The following is a 25,429-nucleotide window of genomic DNA, read 5'->3' as shown; positions in this document are numbered from 1 at the left end:
CTGTGGCGGGAGAGAGACAGAGCAGGGAGGAAGGAGGTGGCTGCGGGCTCCGGCGCCCAAGATGAGGTCTGGAGCCCAAAAGGACTTTGCACTTGATCCCGAGGGCTGCAGGAAACCCATGGAAGGATTTTAAATAGAAAATGATTTATGTTTTAGAAAGTGGTGAATGGGTTGGAGGAGAGCCTGGAGGCAGGTATGTGGACTTGGCTGTGGCCTGCGCCTGGGCGGAGCTTGGGGAGGAGGGGACGCGGTGGTGGCAGTGGTGGCAGCGGCGAGAATAAGATGCTGAGTGTTAAGTTAAGCCATGAAGGGAAGGGCTTAGGATTTACTTAAATGGGGGTAGGGGTGGTTAGAGTCCCATCTGAGGGTGTTGAGAAAATAAGGAAGTGAGACTCTGCTGGAGGTGGGGGGCGGGGAAGAGACTGCGCTAGTTGAGGGGGGGAGGCTTATGGGGAGTCTGGATGGGGGCCAGTGGGGATGGAGAACAAAGATGAATTCCAAAGCGTATAGGAGCTAGCATCCACCCCGCTCTGCTGCTGTGCAGCCTGGATTTTCCACATTCTGCCTAATCTGGGAGGTCTTCCTGGAGGAGCTGGGCAGTAGACAGAGGTGGAGCAGCCCTTTGGTGACAAAGTCCTAGAGTCTGATCCTAGAAGGTGCAGACCTAGGGCAGAGAGACAACCAGGCAGGTGATGTCCGAAGTATAGTCTTCCAGGGTCATGGGGTCCAACACTCTCATTTTACAGAAAAGGACACTGAAGCCAGAGAGGGAACAGCCCTACCTGAGGCCACATAGAGACATGTGACCGGGTCATGGGGACCAGAGACTTCCTCTCCTGACCTCCAGCACATACTCCTCCCCACCACTGGGCCAGAGGAAATGCTGCAGGTGCAGGGCGAGCAGTCCAGAGAGGATCAACAGGTGGAGTCTGAAGGCTCGAGCCAGAGAGCCGCAGAACTGAGAAGGCCTCTCTGTTCCTGGGACGTCCTGGGGGAGTCGGGGGCTGCTCTGGCCTGGCCCTGCCCTGGGCCCTGGGGAGGGGGCAGCCAACAGGAACAGGCCTGCGGGAGAGGTCCAGGTGTCCCTGGCCACTTGCTCCCCAGCGGGAGAAGGCACAACCCAGCTCCCTGATTCATCCCGGTCCCCCAACCTGTCCTGCTAGGTTTCAGAGAGAGCTGAGACTTGCCGGAGCAGCCCCCACCGCCACCACCACAACCCCGGGGCTTCCACGCTGCTGGGGCTGCTGGGGCTGCTGGGGCTGCTGGGGAGCGGGCCGGCCCAGCCTGTCTGGAAGCTCCTGGGCTCCTTCTCCACCGAGCTTTTCCCAGGCTGCCGCGCCCCCTCCTCTCCCACGCACTGCGCTCACCCGCCCAAGGCTCCGGCGCCAGCCCCACAGCCCATCATTAAACCAGCTCCATGTCGGGAGTTTGAGGGGGGTCATCAGCCAAGAAGAAAACCTCGGCAGTTTTTCTGTGACCCCAAATGAGGGGCGGAGGCGCCTGGGTTTGGACAGTAGCAATTAGCCCCTGACTGTGGGATGGTGGGATGTTATCACCTCTGCTGGCAAGGTGGATGCAGCAGGGACTCAAAGCCCCGGGACACCTGGAGCCATCCCAGCAGGCACTGCTCCCAGAGAGAGTCCCCCAGGGCCCACTCCCACCGGGCAGAGCACCTGCAGTGCAGGAGGCACTCAGCCTTGGTGACCGGGGACCTAGGGGGATGGGGACAAGGACTGGGTCAGCTGCTGCTCCTGGGTCCTCACTGAGCCCTCTGACCTGGGTCACCCTGGACGCCGTCCTGGGCATGGAAGGGACCTCAGAGGGTAGAGATGCAGCCTGGGCCCTCGGGGGCTCCCGAATAATGGGGAAACCTCCCTGGGGCATAGATACAAGATGAGACAAGTTCAAAGGATCTCGGTGAGAACCCTGCTCTTGTGGGTTCTTGCTGGCAGACTGGGTCTGGGCAACACTGATTGGCAAAACCTTCCCAGAGGAGGGGACCCTAGAAACGGGATTCCCTTCTGATCATATCCTCTTCCTTGCCAGCCTCTCCCCCAGGTCGATCGGCCTTGGCATCAGAAAGTGAGGAGCTGGCCAGCCCTGGGAGTTGACATTTAGGGAAGTAGCTGCCCAACTGGGAGGAGGGGCCCTCTAACCTTTCACTGTGCTGACTCAGCAGGGTTTCGGCCGGAGGCCCTACCCCACCCCCCACCCTAGCCCACCCTCCCTCCCCAGGTGAGTCATTCCCACTTACCACTAAGCTGGTTGCTAACCGGATGTCCTCTTCCTTTCTGCCAGTTCTGGGGTGGTGGTGGTGGTGGCAGGGAGTGAGATCCCTGGAAAGCCCTAGGGATGGATCCCAAAGGATTTGGGGCTCTGAGAGGGCGTAGGTGGGGAGCCCAGAGCTCCTCCCACAGTGGTCCTCCCAGCCGGGTCTGTGCCTGCTGTCCACCCGACTGAGGGCACCCAGGCCGAGTCTCTGAACAGGGATGGGGGCCAGAGGAAGAGCTGGTCTGTGCTAGTAATCCCAGAACCCCCTCCTTTTGCCGGTGCCCCCCCACCCGCCCTCATGGGCCCAGTCCCAGCCTGCCTGGCCAGAGAGGGGCGGGGGGGGGGTCTGATGTTTCAAAGGGTGGGAAGAGAAACTGCTCAAGGTGGGTGTGGGGAGCAGATGCCCCCCATTCTGGGCCACACCCCACTGCGTGGGAACCCATGGCCTCAGCTTCGGATTAGCTCCGTGGCGGGCAGGGCAGGGGGCGGGGCCCTGGGGAGCAGGTCTGTCGGCCACAACTGAGGAGCCTTTGTGCTTTGTTGCTGAGCTCGGGCTTTTACAGGTTCCTGACGTCTGGGGGGGCCGGCCGATGCCTGGCTCAGCACTTCTGCGAAGCCATGAAGGCAGTCCAAACTGCCCAACCCCAGCTCTGATGGGGAAACTGAGGCACTTGCACCCAGGCCCGCAGGGCCCTGGATCCCAGACCCTGGCACAAGCTCACAGGGTGGTCAGGGAAAATGTTGAGGTCAGGAAAAGGAAAACACATTCCTTGGTATCCGTGGGATACCAGAACCTCTCTGCTGAGGACGGAGGCTCCCATGGATCTCTCTACCCTTCACTCCCGCCTCTCTGGGTCCTTCCTGCTCTGTGCCTCCTGCAGGTGCCCCCACCCAGGCTCCCACTGGGCTTCACCCCTGGCCCCCAACCTCTTGCCCCACCCGCCCGCTGCGCCCAGCGCAGGGTGACCTGCAGGCACCGTGGCTGCATTTTATAACTGGTATTCCTGCCATTTATCAAAAGGAGCAAGAGAGGTTGTGAGATCACATTTCAGGAAGGACGGATGCCACCCAGTATGGCACCCTGGGGTGTTAGATGAAGAATGTGAGTCCCTTATAAAAAAGTAGAGTGGGATCTTCCCAACCAGCACTGGGCTGGTTGCTGCTCTTCTGTGTCCCTGAGCAAGTGAGCCAACCCCTCCGGATCCTGGACTCCTCCTTTGTAAAATGACAGATTATGTGGTCCATGGAGCTCCAATCTGCTACCATTCTAGTGGTCCCGTCCCCGACATGTGGGACAGCCCCTGCTTCTCACGTAAGAGGGGGCCTGTGCGAGAGGACAGATGATGCTTTGTGTGGAGCAGCCCTAATGGCCTGGGGAACCAGAGAAGGTTCGAGGGCTAGTCTCTTGAGTCCTGGATCCTGCCAGCGAGCCATGATGCGGTCAGCTCAACCCCAGGCAAACCCGTGCCTTCCCTCTCACACAGGGATTCACAATCTGCTGGAAGCCAGGCAGGACACAACACCAAGAGACACACTAGACACACACACCAGGAAAAGAGAAGTTAAAGGGATACAGATGACGATGAAGGCGGTGGTGATGGTGATGGTGGCTACTACCGTTTACTGCACACTTAATTTTGTGCTAAGTGCTGCTTTCTAGTTTTGCATGTACTCGTTTAATCCTGAGAACGACTGTATGGTCTAGGTATGACTGTTATGCCCATTTTACAGATGTGCAATCTCAGTGCAAATTGAGGCACAGAGAGGTCAAGTCACTTGCCCAAGGTTTCACAGCTTGTACGTGACAGAGGGGGGATGCAAATCCCCACTGTCTGGCTCTTTCCAAGCCCATGTCCTGCCCGAGGCGGGGAAGAGATGGGACAACCCTTTAGAGAAGGGGAAGAGCTCAGGCAGTATTGGGGAGACACAAGGGTCAGCTTCCAGGTCATCAGGGCCTGAGTGGTTGATGGAGAAGCTTGGAAAGGCCTGGCCTCCTGTTTCCGCCCCCTCTCCCGGGCCTTCCAGAGGAGGTTTATGGCCCACCTCTTCCTGCGTGGAGGAGGGCCCTCTTCCTGGGTCACTACCCTGATCCAGCCCTTTCTCCGCCTTTGCAGCAGTGATCCCCGCTCCCCCATTCCCTGCGACACTCTGCTCCTGCCTCTCCGATCACTGGAGGTGTGCCCCCCTCTCCGAAAGCCTCCCAGTCTGCCCAGTCAAAAGCATGAGGCACATCTCCCCCACCCTGCATCCTCAGGCCAAGACTGGCAATCCCAAACCGGGAGCTGGGTTCTGAGTTTCTGAGCCTGGAGTGGGGTGGAGGGCTTAGGGAGGGTCTTCAGACCTTGCCAGTGTCGTCAGCCCCTCCCAGTTCCAGGACTCTGGGAGCGGGGAATGACCCCAAACCCTGTACCCCGAGGGCTCCCTTGTTCCCAGTGGACTGTGGACAGAGAGGTCAACATCAAAATGAGTCCACCTCCTCCTTAGAGGCCCTCCCCCACTCTCACCTGCCCACTCATCACTAGGAGAGAAGGGGCAAGGGCTAGGAGAACTGGCTTTGTGTGCAATGAGCTGACATGCCAGGCACTCTCCTTGCTAGCCCCCCATGGGGCTGCTTCTGGAGAGGAGAGAGGGGCCTTAACCCCAAAACAGACATCAGGGTGGGGAGGGCTGCCTCGGTCTGGTTAGGCAATGATGGACGAGACAGGGCTGCTGGGGCGCCCGAGCCCCTGGCGGCACTCGCCCCGCCCCCATGCCCAGGCCGCTGTCAGCGATCTTCCCTCCTGGCATTCACAGCTCTGAAGGGTGAGGTCACCGCTGAAGACACAGCAAATGAATGGCAGCGTGTGTGCCAGGCACTGAAGCCTGCCCGTCCCCACACCTGCTGAGGACTGAGATGAGAGATGGGGTCGAGGCAGGCTTGGTGAGCTGTGTCCCGCTATGGGCCCCACCATGCCTGGGCACCAATCCCAAGACAGCTCCTGGTGCCCACACCCCAACCCCCAACCCCAACCTATGGCCCAAGCCCTCCCAACTGGCTTTTCCTGTTTTCTGGCTTTGTGTGGTGAAAGTTCCCCAATTATACCCACATTATCTCAGCTGCTGGGCAACCTCCAGCAGGTTGGTGAGTGGCGACTAGGGGGGTGGGGGAGGGAGCACCCACTTATCCTGCTGGGAGGGCCTAGGGCTTAACCGCTTGCCAACTGGCCAGTCAGCAGGAGCACTAGGCTGTCTGGCCCACTGACCTCACCGTGGGACTCGCTCTGGGGTGGGGCCCCAGCTGGGCTGGGCTGCAGTTCAGGGAAACAGACTCAGGGCCAGAAGGGACCATGGGAACTGGGGGAGTCCTGTTCCCTTACAGAGGAGGAAAATAGGGCTCAGGAGGGGGAAGTGGCTGGCCAAGGTCCCAAGGTCCATTCAGGAGGGAGCCGAGAGAACCCAGCTCTCCCGATTCCCTGATGGATGCTCCCTCCATTGTACTCCCACCAGCCCACAGTGCTCTCTGCCCAGGGACATGTCAGAGCCCCATAGACCAGCCGAGGGGACAGCTGGAGGGGTAGGGGTGGGGTACCCCAGGTCAGCTTTGCAGGGCTGTGTGGATATGAATAGAGAATAGAGAAGTGAGGAGCATCAGGGAAGCTTTCAGAGCATGGCAAGGGCCTGGCTCAAAGGGGCCAAAGATCTATCCATTCAGCAAGCATTTTTGAGTACCTACTGTATGCCAAACACAGAGGATACTACAGTGACCTAGGAGATGGCCTGTGTACCCTCCTGAAGGCAGGAGTTGGGGGCAGCAGCTTTCACCTGCTGTGGTCTTCCAAGCCCCTCAGAGGAGTGTGCCCTGCCTATGTGCAGAGGGACATGTGAGCCCCACGTTTCCAGTCTTGAACCCCAGTCTCCCTTGGGAGACCCTTAAGGCCATCCCCCTGCCACTGGGTCAGTACAGGCCTTGGCATTCATATTATCAATGGTGCTCAATAAATTGAGTGCAGTAAAGATGTGACCAAACAAAGTGTGCAGAGGCACTGCCAGTAACAGAGCTCAGTAATGAGCCGGGGCCAGAGAGACCCACCGGAGGGGATGGCTGCCCTGAGTTTCGGGGTAGAGCAGAGCTCAAACAAGTCATTCTAGTGGGAATAAAGCAATCGGTGAGGAGACTGGGGGGAATTGATTCATTCATCCGATGCCACTGATCACTCCCTGTTTCTTGCAAATCTCTATTCTCACGGGTTCCGTTGCAATTTGTCTGGCAACAAAGATCTACTGAGCATCTACTGTGTGCCAGACGCTGGGCTGGGCTGGGCAGCGCATAGATGCTGCTCTGGTGGAGAAGTCAGAGGCGCGAACAACCACATGCCGAGGCAGAAAAGATCTGTAGCAGAGGTGGCGGGGAAGGTCTGGGAAGCTTCTTAAAAGAGGTGGCCTGAGTGGGAGATCCTTCGGTGGAAAAGGGGAAGAGCCTTCCAGGGCCTTCTAGGGTGCTGCATGAGCAAGAGTCTAGTAGGAGTGTTAGGAGGAGGGAGAGAGGGAGGAAGGGAACACGGGAACATGGCGTGTTCTGAGGAGGGGCCCCGTCTGACACAGTTGGAAGGCATCATGTACGGAGAGACGTGGACCAAGAGGCAGGGCCCAGATAACCAGGATGTCGAATGTCCAGACATTTTTAGGCTAGGTCGGTAAGGCAGTCAGGAGCCAGCCAGTAGGGCCTTGCACAGCACCTACTTCAACCTGCCTGGCTGGGTGGCAGGGACGGAGCCGGTGCCCCCAGGGCGTGGGCACCCAGTCTTAAGGGAGAAGACCTATGGGGGTGGCCATCATGGCGGCCACTGTGAGCCATGTGGGCAGCGCTTCCTGTCTCCTGACACACTTTCTCGTTAGTCCCATTTGGTTCTCCTAGCAACCCCGGTGAGGTGGAGGACTGGATCTTTATGCCCCATTTGCCAAAAGGGAACTGAGGCCCAGGAAGGCTGACGCAGTTGGCGGCTCCTAGGAGAGCAGTGCCCTCGAGCCTCCTCAGAAACCGGGGTGGAGGTGTATATTCCTGCCATGGAGAAAAGGCAACGTAGGAAACAATACGTGCAATAGGATTCTGACTTTGTGTAGGGAAGAGACGGTCATGCAGAGACATCTAGAGAAAGGATGTAGAGAGAAGGAAGTAGAGGAGGAATGCCGCCTACGAGGTTAGCGGTGAGATTTCTGAGCAGCGGGATGGATCATGGGTGGTGCCTTTTCTTCTCGGTAGTTTTCAGTATTGCCTAGAGTGCTTTTATTACAAGCAGAGTACTATCTTTATGATGAGAATCAAAAGAGAAATGCCGCCAGGAAGAAAGCGGCAGCGCCCCGGGAGCCTGGGCGGGGGGCCGAGCCTGTCACTGACCAGCCCCGCGTCTCCTCCGCCAGGCACCGACGCCCAGGTGGTCCAGGTGAACGACTCCATGTACGGTTTCATCGGCACGGATGTGGTGCTGCACTGCAGCTTCACCAACCCGCTGCCCAGCGTGAAGATCACCCAGGTCACCTGGCAGAAGGCCACCAATGGCTCCAAGCAGAACGTGGCCATCTACAACCCAGCCATGGGCGTCTCGGTGCTGGCTCCCTACCGCGAGCGCGTGGAATTCCTGCGGCCCTCCTTCACCGACGGCACCATCCGCCTCTCCCGCCTGGAGCTGGACGATGAGGGGGTCTACATCTGCGAGTTTGCCACCTTCCCCGCCGGCAATCGGGAGAGCCAGCTCAACCTCACCGTGATGGGTAAGCTGGCCCGACCCCTCCCTCCCTGCTTGTGCAGGGGCCTGGGGCCTGGGGCCTGGCCATCCTCACCGTGTGCCTCAGTGGCCCCAGACCTTCTCCCTGGGTTGACATGCTCCCAAAGCTCCGGGCTTGGTGCTTCCAGTCCCTTCCAGCCGGGCTGTCCCACAGTTCACTGGGGGTCGGGAGCAGGGCCTTAGCTGTGGACAGAGCTGAGGATTAGGAGTCAGGCTGGAGGCCCACCTGGGTACTTCGTGGATGACCGGGAAGTAGCCAGAAGCTTCAGACACCAGGTAAGGAAAAGGGCCGCATGAGCCACTTGCCTTGAGCATGCCAAGGCTCTGAGAAGGCTTCGGCTTGACAAGATCGGCTACCAGTCGTAGAGCAGGAAGGACGTAGGTTAGATATGAAGCAGTCCCATGAGAAGCGATGGGAGCCACTCTGGTGCAGCACAGCTGAGAGGCAAGGATGGCGAGGGCCACATCCCGGGCCTGCACACCTTGAGCGGGGCGGTAGAGCTGGTGCCATGGCTCTCTCTGCTTCCCCGCAGCCAAACCCACCAACTGGGTGGAGGGTACCCAGGCTGTGCTTCGAGCCAAGAAGGGGCAGGACGACAAGGTCCTGGTGGCCACCTGCACCTCCGCCAATGGGAAGCCTCCCAGCGTGGTGTCCTGGGAAACCCGCCTGAAGGGCGAAGCGGAGTACCAAGAGATCCGGAACCCCAACGGCACGGTGACCGTCATCAGCCGCTACCGCCTGGTGCCCAGCCGGGAGGCCCACCAGCAGTCCCTGGCCTGCATCGTCAACTACCACATGGATCGCTTCCGGGAAAGCCTCACCCTCAACGTGCAGTGTGAGCAGGGCGCGGTGTGGGCCGGGTACCCGGGGTGGGCACCCCTGTCCCTCCCCCCACCTCCCCCATGCCAGCCCTCCCTCCTCCTCTGCTTCTCTCCTCCTGCCACTCCCCCCACTCCTTCCTCCTCACCCCTCTGACCTTCCCCCTCCCTCTTGCTTTTTGGGGGTGCTTTGTCCTCCCTCTTCTCTTCTTCCATCTCCCTTGGCTCATCTGTCCTTGTCCTTCCTCATCCTCCTCGCTCCTTCTGCTCTGAGGGCCCGTGATCCCCATCCACCTCCTCCCTCTCCCCCTCTCCAGCTGTCTCCACGTCACTGCTACCTCCTATTCCTTCCCTGGCCAAGGTCCCCTCACCCTGCCACGGCTGCCCTTACCCTTCTCAAACATCATCCCCGGCCCCACAGATGAGCCCGAAGTGACCATCGAGGGGTTTGATGGGAACTGGTACCTTCAGCGGATGGATGTGAAGCTCACATGCAAAGCCGATGCCAACCCCCCTGCCACCGAGTACCACTGGACCACGTAAGTGCTCTGGGGCTGGCTGGTCACAGGGAGGTACCCACCCCTCCCCCACCACCTCCAGGAGCATCGTGTCAGGAGGAAATGAGGATCCTGGTTCAGGTTTCTCAGCGAGATGGGGAGATCCCAGGCACAGACACCCCATGTCTGGCAGCATCAGGGTCAGTGGGCCAAACCATTCTGCCAGAGGGGGATTCCCTCATAATCCACTTGCCTTCTCCCTAATAAAGAATGTTATCGTTTCCCTTTGGTGATTCAGTCTGAGTCACTCCCACCCCAGCCCCCGCTATTTATTTTTATCGAGGTGTCCCCAGGGAAGCTGGCTTTCTGGAGCATCCCAGATCTTTCTTTGTTCCCGTTCCTTCTCTCCGGCACCCCCAGGTTCTCAAGGAGAGGGCAGCCGTCAGCCCAGAACACCCGTGTTCATGGAGTGCTTGCCCCACATCCTGTCATCTTGTTGATGACAGTCTCTGAGCCTGGCTCTCACAGGTCCCGTCTGCCCCTCCAGCCTGCTCTGATGGCCTGAGCCAAGGTTCTTCCCAGAGAAGAGCTGGATGGAACACATAGAAAGATGGGCGTAGGGAAGCCAAGAAGCAGGTTGATGTTGATGGCCAGAAGCTTGTGCCCACATTGTGTCTATAGTCTCTGTCCACTTTGTCCAAGTGGAAGGTGCTGGCATGCCCTAGCTAATTCTCACCCTCCATCCACTTCCTAGAACCAGAAGTGCCTCTGAAGGTGCAAGTGGCTGTCCAGGGCCTGCTTGCCAATTTCAGCAGTGTGCCTGGGAGCTGCTAGGTCCAAGAGAATAATAGCTTCGAGGCCTCGGGGATCAGAAGGATGTTCCCCAGGAAAAAGGCCTGTGATAACACCCACTGAGAAAATGAGGTAGTGAAATGGAACACGATTCCTCGACATGGGTCACATCGTGTTACCCGAGCCACTTGTCAAAATACAGATTTCCAGGCCATGGCTCCAGCAGTCCAGGTTCAGTAGATCCGGGGTTAGGACCCAGACATCTCTATGATGAACCAGCAACCCAAGAAACCAAAGAGTGGTCAGAAAAGCACCGTGCCAGGAGTCCAAGACCTGGCTAAGGCTCCAGTTCTATCACATAGAGGCTGTGTTCCTTGACCTTGAACGTAGAGTTTCTCACCTGTTCAGTGGGACCAGTCCCTTCCTGTCCTGTCTACATTTTAGTGCTGGGACCATCAAGCATGAAACGCTGAATAATAGGAAACTGTGAAATGCAATAGGTTATTGCTGTGGTTGCTTCTCCTCCTCCCAAGACAGACCCTGCCTATTATTAACTCGGCCAAAGGGTGGGGACCCTTGGAGGCAGGTGGGTGACACCAGGGCAGCTTCTGAGCCAGAGTCATAACCATCTGGCCTGTCTCCCCATCCCTACAGGCTCAACGGCTCTCTCCCCAAGGGCGTGGAGGCCCAGAACAGAACCCTCTTCTTCAGGGGGCCTATCAACTACAGCCTGGCAGGGACCTATGTGTGTGAGGCCACCAACCCCATCGGCACGCGCTCGGGCCAGGTGGAGGTCAATATCACAGGTAGGAGGCTGCGCCCGGCCCTGCCTCTCTCTCCCCACCACTGCTTCCTCCACTGTCGACGCAACGCAACCTTCGGGTTCTGTTATTGCAGGAAGTTTGTGTCTCCTCTTCCTCTTCTGGATCCCCCTTGAGCTCTGGCCATTCATTGGCCTTGCTTTTGCTTTTCTCTTTCCCCTGTTATAAGGCTGTGTGTGAAACAGGGTGACCCCCGATCAAAGAGGGGTCAGAGGGAGGCTCCAGCAGGGAGGAAGGAAGAGCTATCTGGGAGGATGCTGTTGGGGTTGGGGAGCGGGGGACGGTGGAGGACAGGTGTTAGAGCCTGCCCGCATCCTGTGATGCTGGCTTGGCGTGGGGGGCTTGCAGGTGGAACTCAAATCCTGCAGCTCAGGAACCCCACGTGGGCAGAAGGGCGAGGCTTATCCCAAGCGGGGACCCTGGGGGGAAAACAAGGAGACAGCCCAAAGCCATGGCAGTGCACCCTTGACTGAATTCCTATCTTCCCTGCATCTCTCTCTGTGTCAGTGCAGATGAGGAGAATCAGCCACCTGACGTCTCAGGGCAAAGGGAAGGAGCACAGGAGCTAGCATGTTCTGGGAGAGGCTTCGCACAGGGCCACGAAAGGAGCATAGGCTTCATTGTCAGGCAGCTGGCACGCGGACAAGCCCTCCTGTGAAAATGGGGATGAGACAAGGTGCCTTAAAGGCTTGTTGTCAGAATTTGCATCATGTTGGCCCAGTACCTAGCACAGACCAGTCTGTCAACAAATAGCCTGTGCTCTGTGATTATCATCTTGATCTCTATCATTATCATTATTAATGGAAAGGTCGCAACAAGCCAATAGAGGGGTACAGTAGCCATCACAAGTTCACAAGCTGGAAGAGGGAGTGTCTTTAGCATCGTAGCTGAGCTGGCTGCAGGATAAGAAAGTGACAGAAAGAACCACCCGGGACAGGAAGTGTGGTGTCCAGGGTACGTGTCATGCGCAGGAAGTGACCTTAGGGAGACGTCAAGCCAGGCCCTGGAGTATCAGAAGTTGGGCAGGGCAAGCACAGTTCTGAAGACGCACTAGCTCTGGGCCAGCGTCTCAGAAGTCAACCATGTTTGTGGGTACGTCCAAGGCACAGCTGCAAAATGAGCCGCCTGAAGGCGTCCAGGATTTGCACCACCTGCCATTGGGGCTGTTCCATCCATCCTCACCCAGGGAAGGTGGAGTCTCTGGTCATTGGCCACTTTCTTCAACCCCCTGCCCTTGGCCCTCTGACTGGTTAAAGTAGTAGAAGCATCCGAGGTGGAGCCTGGGAAAAGCTAAGGCCACCCATCCTCCAGGCTAGGCTTTGGGGTGGAAACGGGGTGGGGCAGTGGGTAGAGTCACACACGTGTCCCCTCCTGGAGAAAATCTGGGCCAGATTTCAGTAGGAGCCTCATGGGTGCCCAGGCTCTGGCCGTGGGACCACGGAGCAGACAGGATGAGAAGTATTCATAAGACTTAGAGTGTGACCGCACCACTGCGAGGCATGTCCTACAAGGGACAACACACACTTGGCCTCACTGTGCACACATCCTGGCTCTTCCTGGCTCTGTGGCCTTCACCTCTCAGCCTGTAACACAGAAATAATCCCATTTACCTCCGGCCAGGGGCATGGGCCACTGGCTGCACACACTGAGCCCCCCTGTGTGATGGTACCTTCCCCAGTGGTGGGCCACCAACACCACTGCTGCATCACCCCCCAACTGGGGGGCGACGGGAAATCAGGGAGGAGGTCAAGAAACTGGGAGCAGTGATTCCCCCATGATTCTACCCTTGGCATGAGTGGACCAGTAAGGGGCCCTTTGAGGCCTATGGGGCCAGGTGGTGCTACCCAGCCCTCAGGGCAGGGTCAAAAGAGCCAAGTCAGGGCCTCCCTTTTCCCAAAGCTCAGGAGGACGCTGGATGACCAGAGTCCAGGACTGCTCATCTGGGAGTCACATCAGGTCCAGGAGCAGGGAGGAAGGGAAGGGGGCACTTCCCAGGCCCAGGCTACAAAACAGAGAGGAAAGAAGCCAGCCATGAAGGTGGGCTGTTTCCTTGGGGCTGAGGCCGCAGTGGCACCCTGCATGGGGTCTGTGGTCAGGCCTAGCTGGCCTTGTGAGCAGGTAGGCCACGCTGCCTGGGCTCCAGCTAGAAGAGGCACACGGCATATCCTCCTGTGCTCCCAGAGACACGGGGCGGGACAGGGGTGGTAACCAAGTCACACACATGGGTGGTGAGAAGGGCCTTGCATAGGCCACTCTTGTTGACAGCCCAGTGAGGCAGAAGCCAGAGAGGCGTGACGCTCACTGAATCATCGATGTGCCCAGGAGCGGTTTAGCCAGCCCGTCCCAAGGGAAGGGGGGAAGCTCTCTCTGCCCCCCTGGAGAGCCCATCCAGGAAGTCTGAGCCTTGCAGAGCTGTGTGTTCTTGAGCTCACAGACAACGTCTGAGCCCCAGTCCCACCTCACCTCGTGTCTGTCTCTGGGGGCCCAGTCCAAGGGACACGGCCAGGCCCCAGGCTCCAAGCCCCCCAGTCAGGAGGGAATGCATGAGTGAGACGGATAAGTGGAAATTTAATTTTTCATTCTGGCCATCCGTTCGGGTAATAGCTTTGCCCTGGGCGCATCTGGAGAGGAAAATGAGGAGCAGCTGGGGCAGGAGGGGGAGGAGGCGTGTGGTGGGGTGTGTGCCAAAGATACGTGTGTGTGCAGGGCACACATATGCGAGGCATTGCACCTGCACAGACACACTTTAGCACGGGCTTCTTGGGGCCCCGGATCAAGGTGGAGGAGGTGGTGTTTGAGTTGTTCCTATGAGGATGATAGAAGGTGGGGTTTGCAGGCAAGGGAAGCTCATAGGAAGGAGATGTTGGGAGCCAGGTGGGCAGGAATGGGAGAAACCAGCCTTTCTCTGTGTTGTCAAAGGCAAGTCTCTGAAGGGTTCTCAGCGGAGAAGCAGTGTGGCGAGGCAGGTCATATAGACCAAGCATTTGGGAGGCTGTGTGGATGGCACCAGGGGACCAGTTAGGGGCTGTATAGTGAGGGTGTCCCTAGTGGGAAGTAACAGGCCTGGGCTGTGGCCATGGGGACAAGGAGACAGACTCACCAGAATTGTGTGTACATGTCCTCAGGGCCTGAGGCCCTCAGAGAGGCCCATTTCCAAGATCCAAGTGGCCAAGAGCAATTTCATGGGGTCCGGCCAGTAGTCACAAAACAAACCAGTGAGCTCCCTTCCCTTCTCCCTCTAATGTAGAGAGTGGGGAGAGGTGCTCAGGGTATGGCCTTGACCAGAGTAAAGGGTCCAAATGGGACAGCATCTATCCCTGGGACTGGGGCTGTGGGGAAGAGAGCATCCAGGCCACTCAGGGAGCAGAGCAGGGAGGGTGTCTGCCCCAATTCCTATTTCCACTGAAGTCCTGGGCTCATCCACTGGGGATGACCACTTGAGGGTGAGGGTAACAGGTCTCTCTCTTAGACTGGGAATTCTCAGGAACAAGTGTCAGTGAGGCTTCGGGGTCCATCTGGAAGGGAGGGTGTGTGTGAACCTGCCACGATGCACACCGGGGCATGAGTGTGGGTGTGTGGTCCTGAGTGTGTAAATGTGCACTGGCAAGCAGGCGGGCGCCTGTCTGCATACTGAGTGTGCAAACGGGAGCCCTGGCCGTGCCATGGGCAGACATGCCTTTCTCCAGGCTGGTGAATGGCAGTGTGCTGCGGAGTCTGTGTGAAGGCAGCTGCATCCTGGCCCCTGGGAGGACTCAGTACTGCTCCAGCTTGATGAGGCCCTGTCCAGTGGCCTGACTCGCTGTGCAGCTGCCGCAGCTCCTACAGGACAAGAAGGCTTTCAGAGTCCAACCTCGGGCCTTCCTACCCTCCCTGCAGCCACAGCACTGCACACTGGGAGGTGTAGTTCTCGTAGCTTCCTGGCCTCATCTCAGGATGCCTGCCTGGGGAAGCCCCAGACATTGGTTTGGAAGCAAGCCCATACATTCTCTTTGACCCCAAACCTCCTCCAGATCCTAGATCAAACAAAAACCCTAAGCTGGTCTGCCCACAGCCCTTGTACCTGCCTACCCCCTCACTCACAGCCCCCAAGGGGAAGCCAAACTCTCACCACCTCCAGGGGCCCGACCAGCCTGCCATCCCAGAGGGGAGGCCATGGTCTTTCAGGAATGGAGGCCAAGCTGCACCCTTCATAAGATGGGGGGTGGGGAGTGAGGTGCTCCATTCCACACCACACAGCCACCTCCACTTGCCAGTGAATGAGACCCTCCTGTCTTCTCCTCCTGCACCCTCACTCGGCATCTGCACTCTGAAATCCACAGTGCCAGAAGGTCGTCTTAGCCATTCTTCTACCTCTGGGCAGGCCTGGCCCTAAAACAGCCAAAATAACCAGCGTTCCCTTTGGGTCCCAACAGATCCCCAGGGAAGAGTAAACCTTCTTAGCGGGGGGTGGGGGGGGGTGGGGGGGGGAGTTAAACAGAAAAAAAAAGAAAAAGAAAAAGAAGAGACCTTGAGGAGGAAAGACACCCAGAGGCTCACCTCTGAGACAAGCTTTGCCTTAACAGAATTCGTTCAACAAATATTCTTGAACTCCAGCCACATGCCAGGCAGGGAGATGCTTGGGAATATATCAATGAGCCAAACAATGTCCCTGTCCCTCTAGAGTTTATGTTTTAATACAGAAGGACAGATGGCAACCAACAGATGAAATACATTGGAAAAAATATATGATCATTTTGAAAGTGGCATGGAAGGGCACCTGGGGGGCTCAGTGGTTAAGCATCTGCCTTTGGCTCAGGTCATGATCCCAGGGCCCTGGGATTGAGTCCTGCATCAGGTTCCCTGCTCTGCAAGGAGTCTTCTCCCTCTCCCTACCCTTTCCCCTGCTTGTGCTTTCTCCATGTCAAGTAAATCTTAAAAAAAAAAAAAAAAAAAAAGTGACATGGAGAAAAGAAGAACAGGATCAAAGGGTCACAAGTGCCAGGGTGGGGTTCGTGAGCTGTGGTTTGAAATAGGGCAGTCAGGGAGGGCCTCAGTGAGAAGGTGATCTCAGAAGTTTGAGCCAGGCCCTGAAGGAGGTGAGGGAGGGACCATAGGACACCTAGGGGAAGAGTCTTCTGGGTGGAGGGCAGCCAGTGCAAAGGCCCTGAGTAAGCCTGGAGCAGAGTGAGCCAGGAAGAAAGCAAGAGATGAAATCAGAGGTAGGGAGTGGAGGCACAGGTCATGTAGGCCATTTTAAACTCTCCAGACTTAACAGGGCTCTGTGGCTGCTGTGTTCAAAATCGTCTATAAAAGGAAAAGGTTATAATCAGGGAAGCCAGTTATACAGCTACTGCAATAATGCAGGTGACAGGTGATGGTGGCTTCAATTAGGGGCAGAGCGATGGTGGAAAGTGGTCAGGTTCTGGATTTACTCTGAATTCGAATTTATGGACTAATTTGGGACACAAGCCACTCTCATGAAACAGGTAATACAGCAAACTCTACCATACTTTGATTAGTGGGGCCCCCAAAATTCAATCTAGTCGAGTACGATGTAGGAGAGCTTTATTTTTTCATTGGGTCTCCGCTGTCGCAGAAAGCATAAAAATAAATGCATCAGAACTTAGACTGCACACAGCCGTAACACCCTGACTAGAAACAGTTCCGAATTATCCTGAGGCTGCCACTTCCCCAGCCCCTCTCCTCATTCCTTCGAGAAAAGGAGAACCTTAGCCATTCGAAAACTGAAAGAATGGAAAGGAAGGAATGAGGAAGGGCATTTCTAGCAGTGCCAACAGCATGAGCAAAGATTTGCAGTAAAGAATGAACTTGGACAACAAGGCGGACAAGTTAGCCAAAGCCAAGATCAAGTGGCATGATGGAAGCTCTGAAGCCCAGACTGGCACTGTCTAGTGGGCGGTGGGGACATCACTGCTCATCTTTGAGAAAGGGAGTGGTAGTGTCTACACAGTGGAAATTAACTTCCTGACCATGGATAGAGTGACTGAAAGGGGACAGAGACCAGATGGAGGTGGGAGAGTCGGGAATCAAAGACAGTAAAATCTGGCATGAAGTGATAAAATATTGAATAGGAAGAGTCAACAAGATTTGATGGAAAGATTTGAAAGGAAAGGTAGGTCCCCTCATTTGCATGCCTGTTTTATTCTCTTGGCCTCTCCAAGTCCTTGCCATCTTTCAAGGCATGGCATAAGTCTTTTCCAAGGAGCCTGGGCTAACTCCAGTCCACACTGTTCTCCTTCCCCTGAATCCTGAGGCACTTCTCTGCCAGTGCCCTTGAATGTCTGTGTGCTGCTTTGTCCCTAAGGGTGTCATTTGGTTCCCCAGATAGGCTATGAGTTTCTTGTATCCTGTGACTAGCAAAATAGATGCTCCGTAGATGTTTTTTGATTGCATAGGTGGATGGATGGATGGATGGATGGATTGGTAGACGGGTAGATGGGTATATAGATGGATAGTTGGGTAGGGAGTAGAGGGATGGGTGGGTGGCTTGGTGGATGGATGGATGGATGGATGGGTAGATGGGTGGATGGATGGATGGACGGATGGATCGGTGGATGGATAGATCCGTAGATGGGTAGGTGGATGGGGGAAGTGATGAGGCAGGTTAGAGAGGAGAGCACTCAGATCTGGGCAAGAACTGAAGAGGCAGCAGGCAGGGTAAAAACAACAGAGGCTAGGTTCCTGCTAGCTGCCCTTTGGGGCACGCCTTGTGGAGGCAGCTCCCACTTCGTGGGGAGCAGGTGTGCAGCGCTTTTTAAAGGCAGTAAACAGATGGGACCTGGTAAAGCAGGAGAAGCTTGAGGTTTCAGGGAAACTTCTGGAAGTAGGCGGTGAGGACAAATATTCAATAAATATTTATTGGACAGCCACTCGCTGACCTGCATTGAGGACACAGTGGTGACAAGTAGTTGTTGCTCGCTCTGCCAACTCCTGCATGTGGAGAGGCCAGGAACAGGAGCATTTGGGTGGTCCCTGCTCAGCCATGTGCCTGCAGGCAGATCGCCATCCCTTCTTCGGGCCCCCGTGTTTTCATTAGCCCTCCCAGCCCGGACTCCCAGAAGTCCTTTCCTCTTCTAGAGTCTCTGCGCTGCTCCTGCCTGCTGCAGACAGCACCCCACCCGCTCCCACACGGGGCTAGCTTCACCTCTGGGAGGAGGGAATGGGCTTCTAGGAGGAGCAGGATTCCCCTGGAGTGAGTGATGCTCATTCAGGGAGTAAGCTGACAGAAACCGATTCCCAGAGACCGGAAGGAATGTCCAAACCGTACACCTTTGCCTTGGCCTGAGAGAGGAGGGCCTAGAACAATCGGACAGCCCTCCCAGGCTCCCCCTGGGCCTGCCCACCAGGACTCTTGCCCTGACCGTGGTCAGCCGTGGTCTCCGGTGCCACCCTGTGGTGGTGCTGGGAACCGCCTCCCTCACCCTCCCCTTGGGGGAGGAGGGTGTCCTTTGGCCTCTGGCTGGGAAGGAAGAGGGAGAGTCAGGGGCAGCACTGACCAGAGGCTGGCACTCACCCACCCGGCCTTCCCTTTCTCCTACCTACTTCCCTTCTCTTCTCTCCACCTTTCCTGCCTCCTGGTTTCCACCCTGTCCTCAGGGTGCAGGTTGGTACACACACATCGGGCCCATCAGCATAGGCATGCGGGCTGGCCGAGACGGCCAGGGTGTGCCCCGGCACGTGCTCCCTACACACCATTGTTGCCATGGATTCACGCGTGCTCGTGCCCCCTTCCTGCACAGCCATGCTGAGCATCTTGCTCACAGCCCGGGCTGCCAGCACCCTGGGCACCCACCTTGCCCTGCAGTCCAGGCGGCAGCCAAGAACCACAGCCCTGGTTTCTGAGACTCACAGGGCTTCAACGGGGCCGCTCTGGGAACCCATCCTCTTCCCTGTGTACTGGGGAGCAGGTGGAAGCAGACGTGGGGCGCCCAGTGAGCAGCAGGGTCGGGCAGAGGGGCAGGGGTAACGTTTACACTGGTTTTCCGTGCAAAAGAACCAACGTTGCATCATTGGCTGGTGGCCTCGGGCAAGTTATTCAACCCCTCTAAGCCTCCTTCCCTCGTGTGTTGAATAGAAATTAATAGCACACTTACTTCCCCGGGTGCCTGACAGTGACTGGCGGCTAGGGGACACAGGGACCCGGGTGGGCTGGCACCACAGCCAAGGAGAAAGCCAGCATGGAGGCTCTCCAGGGCTCTGCCTCTCCTCGCACTTCCACTACAACACCACTGCGCACTGGGCTCCTGGAGGGGTTGGAGGCTCCCAGAGGGTGGGTTAGGGGGCACCCAGGAAGGGTGGGGCGCTGAAGGGTGGGGGCTCTTGGAGGGCGTGGGAGCTCTCGGAGGGAGTAGGGGCTCCCGGAGGAGTGGGGCGCCGAGGGGTGAGGGCTCCTGAAGGGAGTGGGGGCTCCTGGAGGGGCGGGGCGCCAAGAGGTGCAGGGTTCCTGGAAGGGTGGGGGCTCCCGGAGGGGCAGGGGCTCCTGGAGGAGGTGAAGGCTCCCAGAGGGCAGGGCGCCGCACAGTGTGGGCTCCTGGAGGGGTTGAGGGCTCCCTAGAGGGGTAGGGGTCCCTGGAGGAGGTGGGGGCTCCCGGAGGGGCAGGGGGCTCCTGGAGGAGGTAAAGGCTCCTGGAGGGGTTGAGGGCTCCCTAGAGGGGGTGGGGGGCCCCTGGAGAGGGTGGGGGCTCCCAGAGGGGCAGGGGGCTCCTGGAGGGGTGAAGGCTCCCAGAGGGCAGGGCGCCGCGGTGTGGGCTCCTGGAGGGGTTGAGGGCTCCCTAGAGTGGGGGGCCCTGGAGGGGATGGGGGCTCCCGGAGGGGCCTGCGGATCTGGAGCTGCCCACGCCCTGGCCTTTCCCTCCCCTGCCTCCCTGCCCCCCTGCCCCCCCAGCAGACACTGACACTGTCCCCCTCCATGTCTTTTCCTCGCCCAGAGTTCCCCTACACCCCGTCTCCCCCCGAGCACGGGCGGCGCGCCGGGCCGGTGCCCACGGCCATCATCGGGGGCGTGGCGGGGAGCATCCTGCTGGTGGCGATCGTGGTGGGCGGCATCGTGGTGGCCCTGCGCCGGCGCCGGCACACCTTCAAGGGCGACTACAGCACCAAGAAGCACGTGTACGGCAACGGCTACAGCAAGGCGGGCATCCCCCAGCACCACCCGCCCATGGCCCAGAACCTGCAGTACCCCGACGACTCGGACGATGAGAAGAAGCCCGGGCCGCTGGGCGGGAGCAGCTACGAGGAGGAGGAGGAGGAGGAGGGGGGCGGCGGGGGCGAGCGCAAGGTGGGCGGCCCCCACCCCAAGTACGACGAGGACGCCAAGCGGCCCTACTTCACGGTGGACGAGGCCGAGGCCCGGCAGGACGGCTACGGGGACCGGACCCTGGGCTACCAGTACGACCCCGAGCAGCTGGACTTGGCCGAGAACATGGTTTCTCAGAACGACGGGTCTTTCATTTCCAAGAAGGAGTGGTACGTGTAGCGCCCCGTCTCCAGAGCCTCGTCTGCGCCCTTCTCCCCGAGCCCCCACCCGCACGCCCCCCGCCCCCCCAGCCCGCTCCCCCAGGAGCTCGACAGAGACTCACCCAGCTGCCCAAAGCCAGCCCCACACCCCTGGGGAGCGGGGAGCCCAGGGCAGGTGCGACCTGGCTTTGTTACAATTTCCCCCCTACCCCCCACCCCTGTCCTCCCCATGGTGTTGTGTTCACTGTGGCTTTGGTGTTGCTGTACCCTCCGCCTGCCCTCTGTGCGGGGAGCCCTGTTCTCGTCTTGTGTACCTGGGCGTCCCAGCAGGGCTTGGGGAGCCCGCCCTCCCTCGCCCCCAACACTGGAATTTGTTTGTGTCTTTTCCACTGGGGGTGGAGGGCCCGGGGGCTCCAAGGGGAAAGCCCCACCCCACCCCCAGATGCTGCTCCTCTTTTCCCAGGGAGAGGGACCCCAGCACCCCCTGCCATGAGCAGCCGGGGCCTTGGACCCCCAGTCTAGACAGCCATTGCACCCGAGAGGCAGGGAGAGGCTTCTCCAAAGCACCCAGGGTTGTCTCCTTTCTAAAGTGAATCGAGTGGAGGTCCCCACCCAGGGCCTTGAGCAGTGTATTTTCCTGGTGAGGTTGGTTTTACATTTTTTTTCCTCATTGGCCAACAGAGAGTGAAGTTGGCCCAGCTCTGGTGTGTCTCTCCTCTTGACCCCTGTCTGCTCCCCACGTAGTGGGATTCCGGGTGGACTCTGGCCCACACTTCCCATACACCTCTACCAACACAGACACCTACATGCACACTCCCCACTCATGTCCACCCCTCATTCCCCTGGGGTCACACGCCCTCCCAGGCTGCACACCGCCGGGGCCCACCCCTCTCTGCTCCACCTCTTCCCCTCCCAGCTGAGGGTGAGGCCAGCCTTCAGAAGTTTCCAGCGACTGCTGAGACCAGGGCCCCCTGGTGCCCCTATCCTAGGAGTTCGGGCTGGCCCTAAATTGCTTCTTTCAGCATGGGAGTTTCTCAAGATTTCTCCCTTATCTGTCAAGTGCTAGCAGCTCTTGATTCTCCTGGGGAGTCAGGGCTGGGCTCCCTAGATGTCCAGGTGTCCAAGGTGACCGAGTACCACCACGGAGGGCAATGGGGAAGGGAGTCCTCCCCACAGAAGCTTGGCAAATACAGATGCTGAAGAGCGCGGACGGGTGGCACCTCACCTGCCAAGGCCAATGTAGATGTTCTGGGCTTGCCAGAAAGTGCAAGGGGAGTGGGGGGGCCAGGGATCCTGACTCAGAAGCTCCTGCTTGCCACTTTCCACCCCTTGCTCAGCTATATCTGGTTTCCATTCTGGGATGGGGGGGCAGCAGGAGGGGACCCTTGGGGAAGCATTCCCTTTGAGTTATAATAGATTCCCTCCTTGAACGGGGCTCTGGGCTCCCATCAGTCCCCCAAGACGAGGGCTTCCTGTCTGTACAATGGGGGAAAGGCCCCTCCCAGCCCCTTCCGTTCCCCAGCTCAAAGTGCCTCAGTCTCTCCATCTGCTCACTCTGTCCCCCCCAGCACTCTAGATAGGAAAGACCCTGGGATGGGAGAGGCGGGCTCATGCCTGCCCATTAGGGTTCTAGTTAACTCAACCTAGGCTGTCAGGGGCTCTGTGGGATGGCAAGTGTTGGGGGGAGGGGGGAAGCAGACCACTCTGTGCCCCACGGGCACTGACCTACCCTGCCATAGGCTTCCCAAGGGAGCCCCAGCCTCCAGCCCCACTCTTCCCCGCCCTGGTGCTGCTCTTGAATCCCCAGCCAGCCCTGTCTCTGCCCTGGCAACCCCGGGGCCCAGCAGCTGGGCCACCCTCCCCTGGCCCCCACTGCCCTAGCCCCAGCCCTGGCTGCCCAGTAGCCACGTAGCAGAAGTCTGAAGCCATGCCAGCCCTGGGGCAGCTCTCCCCTCTTGGCATTGGGGGTACCAGATGGGGTGGAGTTGGGGGAGAAAATTCTGGGGTCTTTCTAGCCAACAGGGCAGAGGGGGGGAGCAGAGGATCTGGGCTGCTTCTCTTAGCAGTATTAGTGTCTCCCCTCCCAGGGCAGAGGACCTTTCCCATGTTACATCACTGCCCCATCCAGTCCCACTTCACAGCGCTCTGGGCCCTCTGTTTGGTCTCCTTGCCCCCAGGCAGGAGGAAATCCCAGGGGCCTGCCTGATAAAGGCATTTTGTCTCCTTGAAACCATGAAACTGAAAGAACTCTCCCCTCCTGTGTCTCCCTCATCCCCCACTGCCACCCGCTATTCCTCATTCTATGATGTACTTAGGAGGGCCCCTGGGCCCAGCCAAAGCACTGAGTCCCCCTTCAGACACCTCCAGACCCTCCCCCCAAGCAAAGCACAAACTGTGGAGTCCATGCCACGAGCGTGGGCCATGTGGAGGCTCCTGCCTAGCCTGGAGCCCAACAGCACACCCAGCAGAGCAGTGAGGCAGGCAGGGGGTGGCACTCCGGCCCGGGGCGGGTGGGGTTCTCGGCGCCCCAGTCTGCGGGAAGCTGGGCACTGTGCTCTCGGGCCCTCCGACACAGCCCAGCTGGCCGAGGGGAGGCCTGGCCCCGAAGAGAGATAAGGACGTCTCGCTTCTTCACGCCCCCAGCATGAGCTGAGCTTCTGCCTTTGCTGGAAATGAAATAAACTTGGTATTCCTCGTGCCAAGGCGTCCCCCAGTTGTCCCCCTGCCTCTTGCTACCCTCCCTGTTCTGGCCCCCCCAACTCCCTTGACCCCCCACCCCCATTTCTTTAAGATTTTGATATTGTTCTAATGTGTACACAAACCACCCGAGTCCCCTTTCATCAGAAGGAGCTGAAAAGCAGCAGAATGGAATCGGTGATCACGAGCAGGCAAGCGCGGCCAGCTCAGGCCCAGTCCACGCACCCACGGGGCACACCCCCACACACGCAGACCCAAGCCCAGGTGCGCACCCGCAGACGCACAGCCAGCAGAGGACCGGGCTGGTCCTGCTGGAAGAACACAGGAGAGAGGTGATTTCCCCATGCCCAGGCCACCACAGAGACTCACAGGGGCCTTGTTTCCTGGGTGTGAGCCCCCTCTGCCAACCCCCTCCCACGTGCCCAAGCCACTGGTGCAATAATTTTTCTGCCATCCTCCAAGCAGAGGAATCGGGGGAATTGTGTTGGGGGATATGGGCAGCTCGCTGGGGGGAGGGAGCGCTCGCAGGCCTCTGGGGGCCCAGAGAGAGTTCTGGAGGCCGACTGCCACCAGGAGCCCTCTCCTACTGCGGAGCAGGTGGGTCCCTCCCAGGTCCCCGCACCCACAGGGAGCCCTGCACCGGCCCTGAGCACCTGGGGGACAGGCCTGTGCCTCTGCCCGGCCCGGGGCTCCTGGGCCCTCATGGCCCCGACTGGAAGACCAGAGGGGCTCCTGCGCCACCAGCCTGCTGCTCTTCCAACTCCTGCTGTGAGGAAATGGGATTCTTGGCCAGAAACAAACAAAAAAAAGGTTTTCTCTTTTTGTATAAATGGAAACAAAATCCAGGAGAAGCTGCCACCCCTCACCTCTGAGTGCGACGCTCTACCTTGGCTTCGGTTTCTTTGTCACCGTTTCGTCTTTGGTCCCCGGGGACAGCCCAGCGCAGGTTCTCCTGGTTCTGACCCAGGGGGTGTTTGCATCACCCCCTTTTACTTGTATAAAAAAAATGATGGGTTGAAAAATGTACTGAGGAAAAAAAATGTACTTTTTTATAAATAAAGTGTTTAAAACAACCCTGGTTGCCTGCGTCACTCGTCATCTCCCCGCAGTCGCTGTGCCCTTCTCACAGCTGTGGGCACGGGGACAGGGTGGAGCCGGCATGGTGGGGAAGGGAAGGGAGCCTCCACCCTGTGCCCAGGTCCCCCAGTCCTGCAGACGCCTGTAGGGGTTCGCCCCGGGGTGGGGTGGGGGGTGAGGGTCCTGCCTGGGACCTCACCCCAACTCGCAAGCTGCCACAAAGCTTCGCCCGCACACCGGAAGACCGTGGGCAGTAGAGGGCTTGGGCTCCGCAAGCACAGGCAGGGAGGGCTTCAGGGCAGGCGGCCTGGGAGGTGGGGGGCTCACTGAGACAGTACCCCCCCACCCCCCGCCCCAGCTGGCCCGAGTCCCTGCCTCCCTGCCCCACAGCAGCAGAGCTCAGCTCAGGCTGCTTCCAGTTCCCCCTTCTCGCCCACTCCCTGCTGTCCTGCTCCTTCCTGCCAAGTCCCCTCCTGCGGTTGTTTGGAGAAGAAAACCAGCAGTGTCACACCTGTCGTGTCAGACACACTGGGGACAGAGAAGAGATGGGGAGTTTTATCCTTTCATCTCCTGTTTCCAGGAAACTGCCAGGACCTGTCCCCTGCCAGTTCTCTCCCAGAGACCCGGCCCCTCATCTCTCCAGAGGGCTGGTTGCAGGGAAGGGCTCCTTCCTGGTCCCTTGTTCACCTCCCCTCCCCACTCCAGCACCATCTGCTTCCCATCTCCTGGGCTGGAATGCAGGACAAATCGATCCTGGGTGGGAGTGGCAGGGGCTTCACCTCCCCCCGTCACCCCCAGTAGCATCTCCTTTCACTGAAATCCATACCATACGCCCCTGAGGAAAGGGGGTAGGGATGCTGGAAGCCAAGGTGGCCGCTTAGCAGAAAGCCCTCCTACTCATCTGGGGCGAAGCCCATCCTCCACACCTAGGATGGGGTGGGGAGGGGAGGCCAGGCGGAATCGGGGAATTGGGCGTGGAGAAGAAGCCAGCAGCTGTTGGCAGCTGGCTGGGCCCCTCACTGGGAGGCCAGACCAGCACCCTAGACTGTTTGGATGCTGATTCTCGAATGAGATGCAAATTGGTGGCGTAAGTGGTCACTTCCTCAGTTTTCCAGGCTGTCCGTTTAAGTTAATTTTTAATTTGCGCAGGCAATAAATGCTTAATTATATTATTAATATATTGGAAGAGAGCAGTGGACAGAACGTCCTAATTGGCATTTAACTAGAGCGTTCCGGC

At 58.5% G+C, this 25,429-nt stretch overlaps 1 protein-coding gene across 1 annotated transcript in view; it reads left to right on the top strand.

Annotated features, from left to right (window-relative positions):
- The window catches only part of LOC144311403 (nectin-1), a 64,591-nt gene extending 40,403 nt beyond the window's left edge, over window positions 1-24,188 (top strand). Inside the window, exons 2-6 of the mRNA XM_077893866.1 lie at window positions 7,669-8,019; window positions 8,567-8,869; window positions 9,274-9,391; window positions 10,796-10,947; window positions 19,890-24,188. Coding sequence (XP_077749992.1) covers window positions 7,669-8,019; window positions 8,567-8,869; window positions 9,274-9,391; window positions 10,796-10,947; window positions 19,890-20,437 — 1,472 coding nt within the window. The 3' untranslated portion in view covers window positions 20,438-24,188. The remainder of the gene's footprint in view (window positions 1-7,668; window positions 8,020-8,566; window positions 8,870-9,273; window positions 9,392-10,795; window positions 10,948-19,889) is intronic.
- The last annotated feature ends 1,241 nt before the right edge of the window (window positions 24,189-25,429 follow it).

The sequence above is a fragment of the Canis aureus genome, chromosome 3 (genome assembly GCF_053574225.1).
Source record: "Canis aureus isolate CA01 chromosome 3, VMU_Caureus_v.1.0, whole genome shotgun sequence".
In the NCBI taxonomy this organism is placed as follows: domain Eukaryota; kingdom Metazoa; phylum Chordata; class Mammalia; order Carnivora; family Canidae; genus Canis; species Canis aureus.
This window is presented reverse-complemented; position numbering and strand designations above follow the sequence as displayed.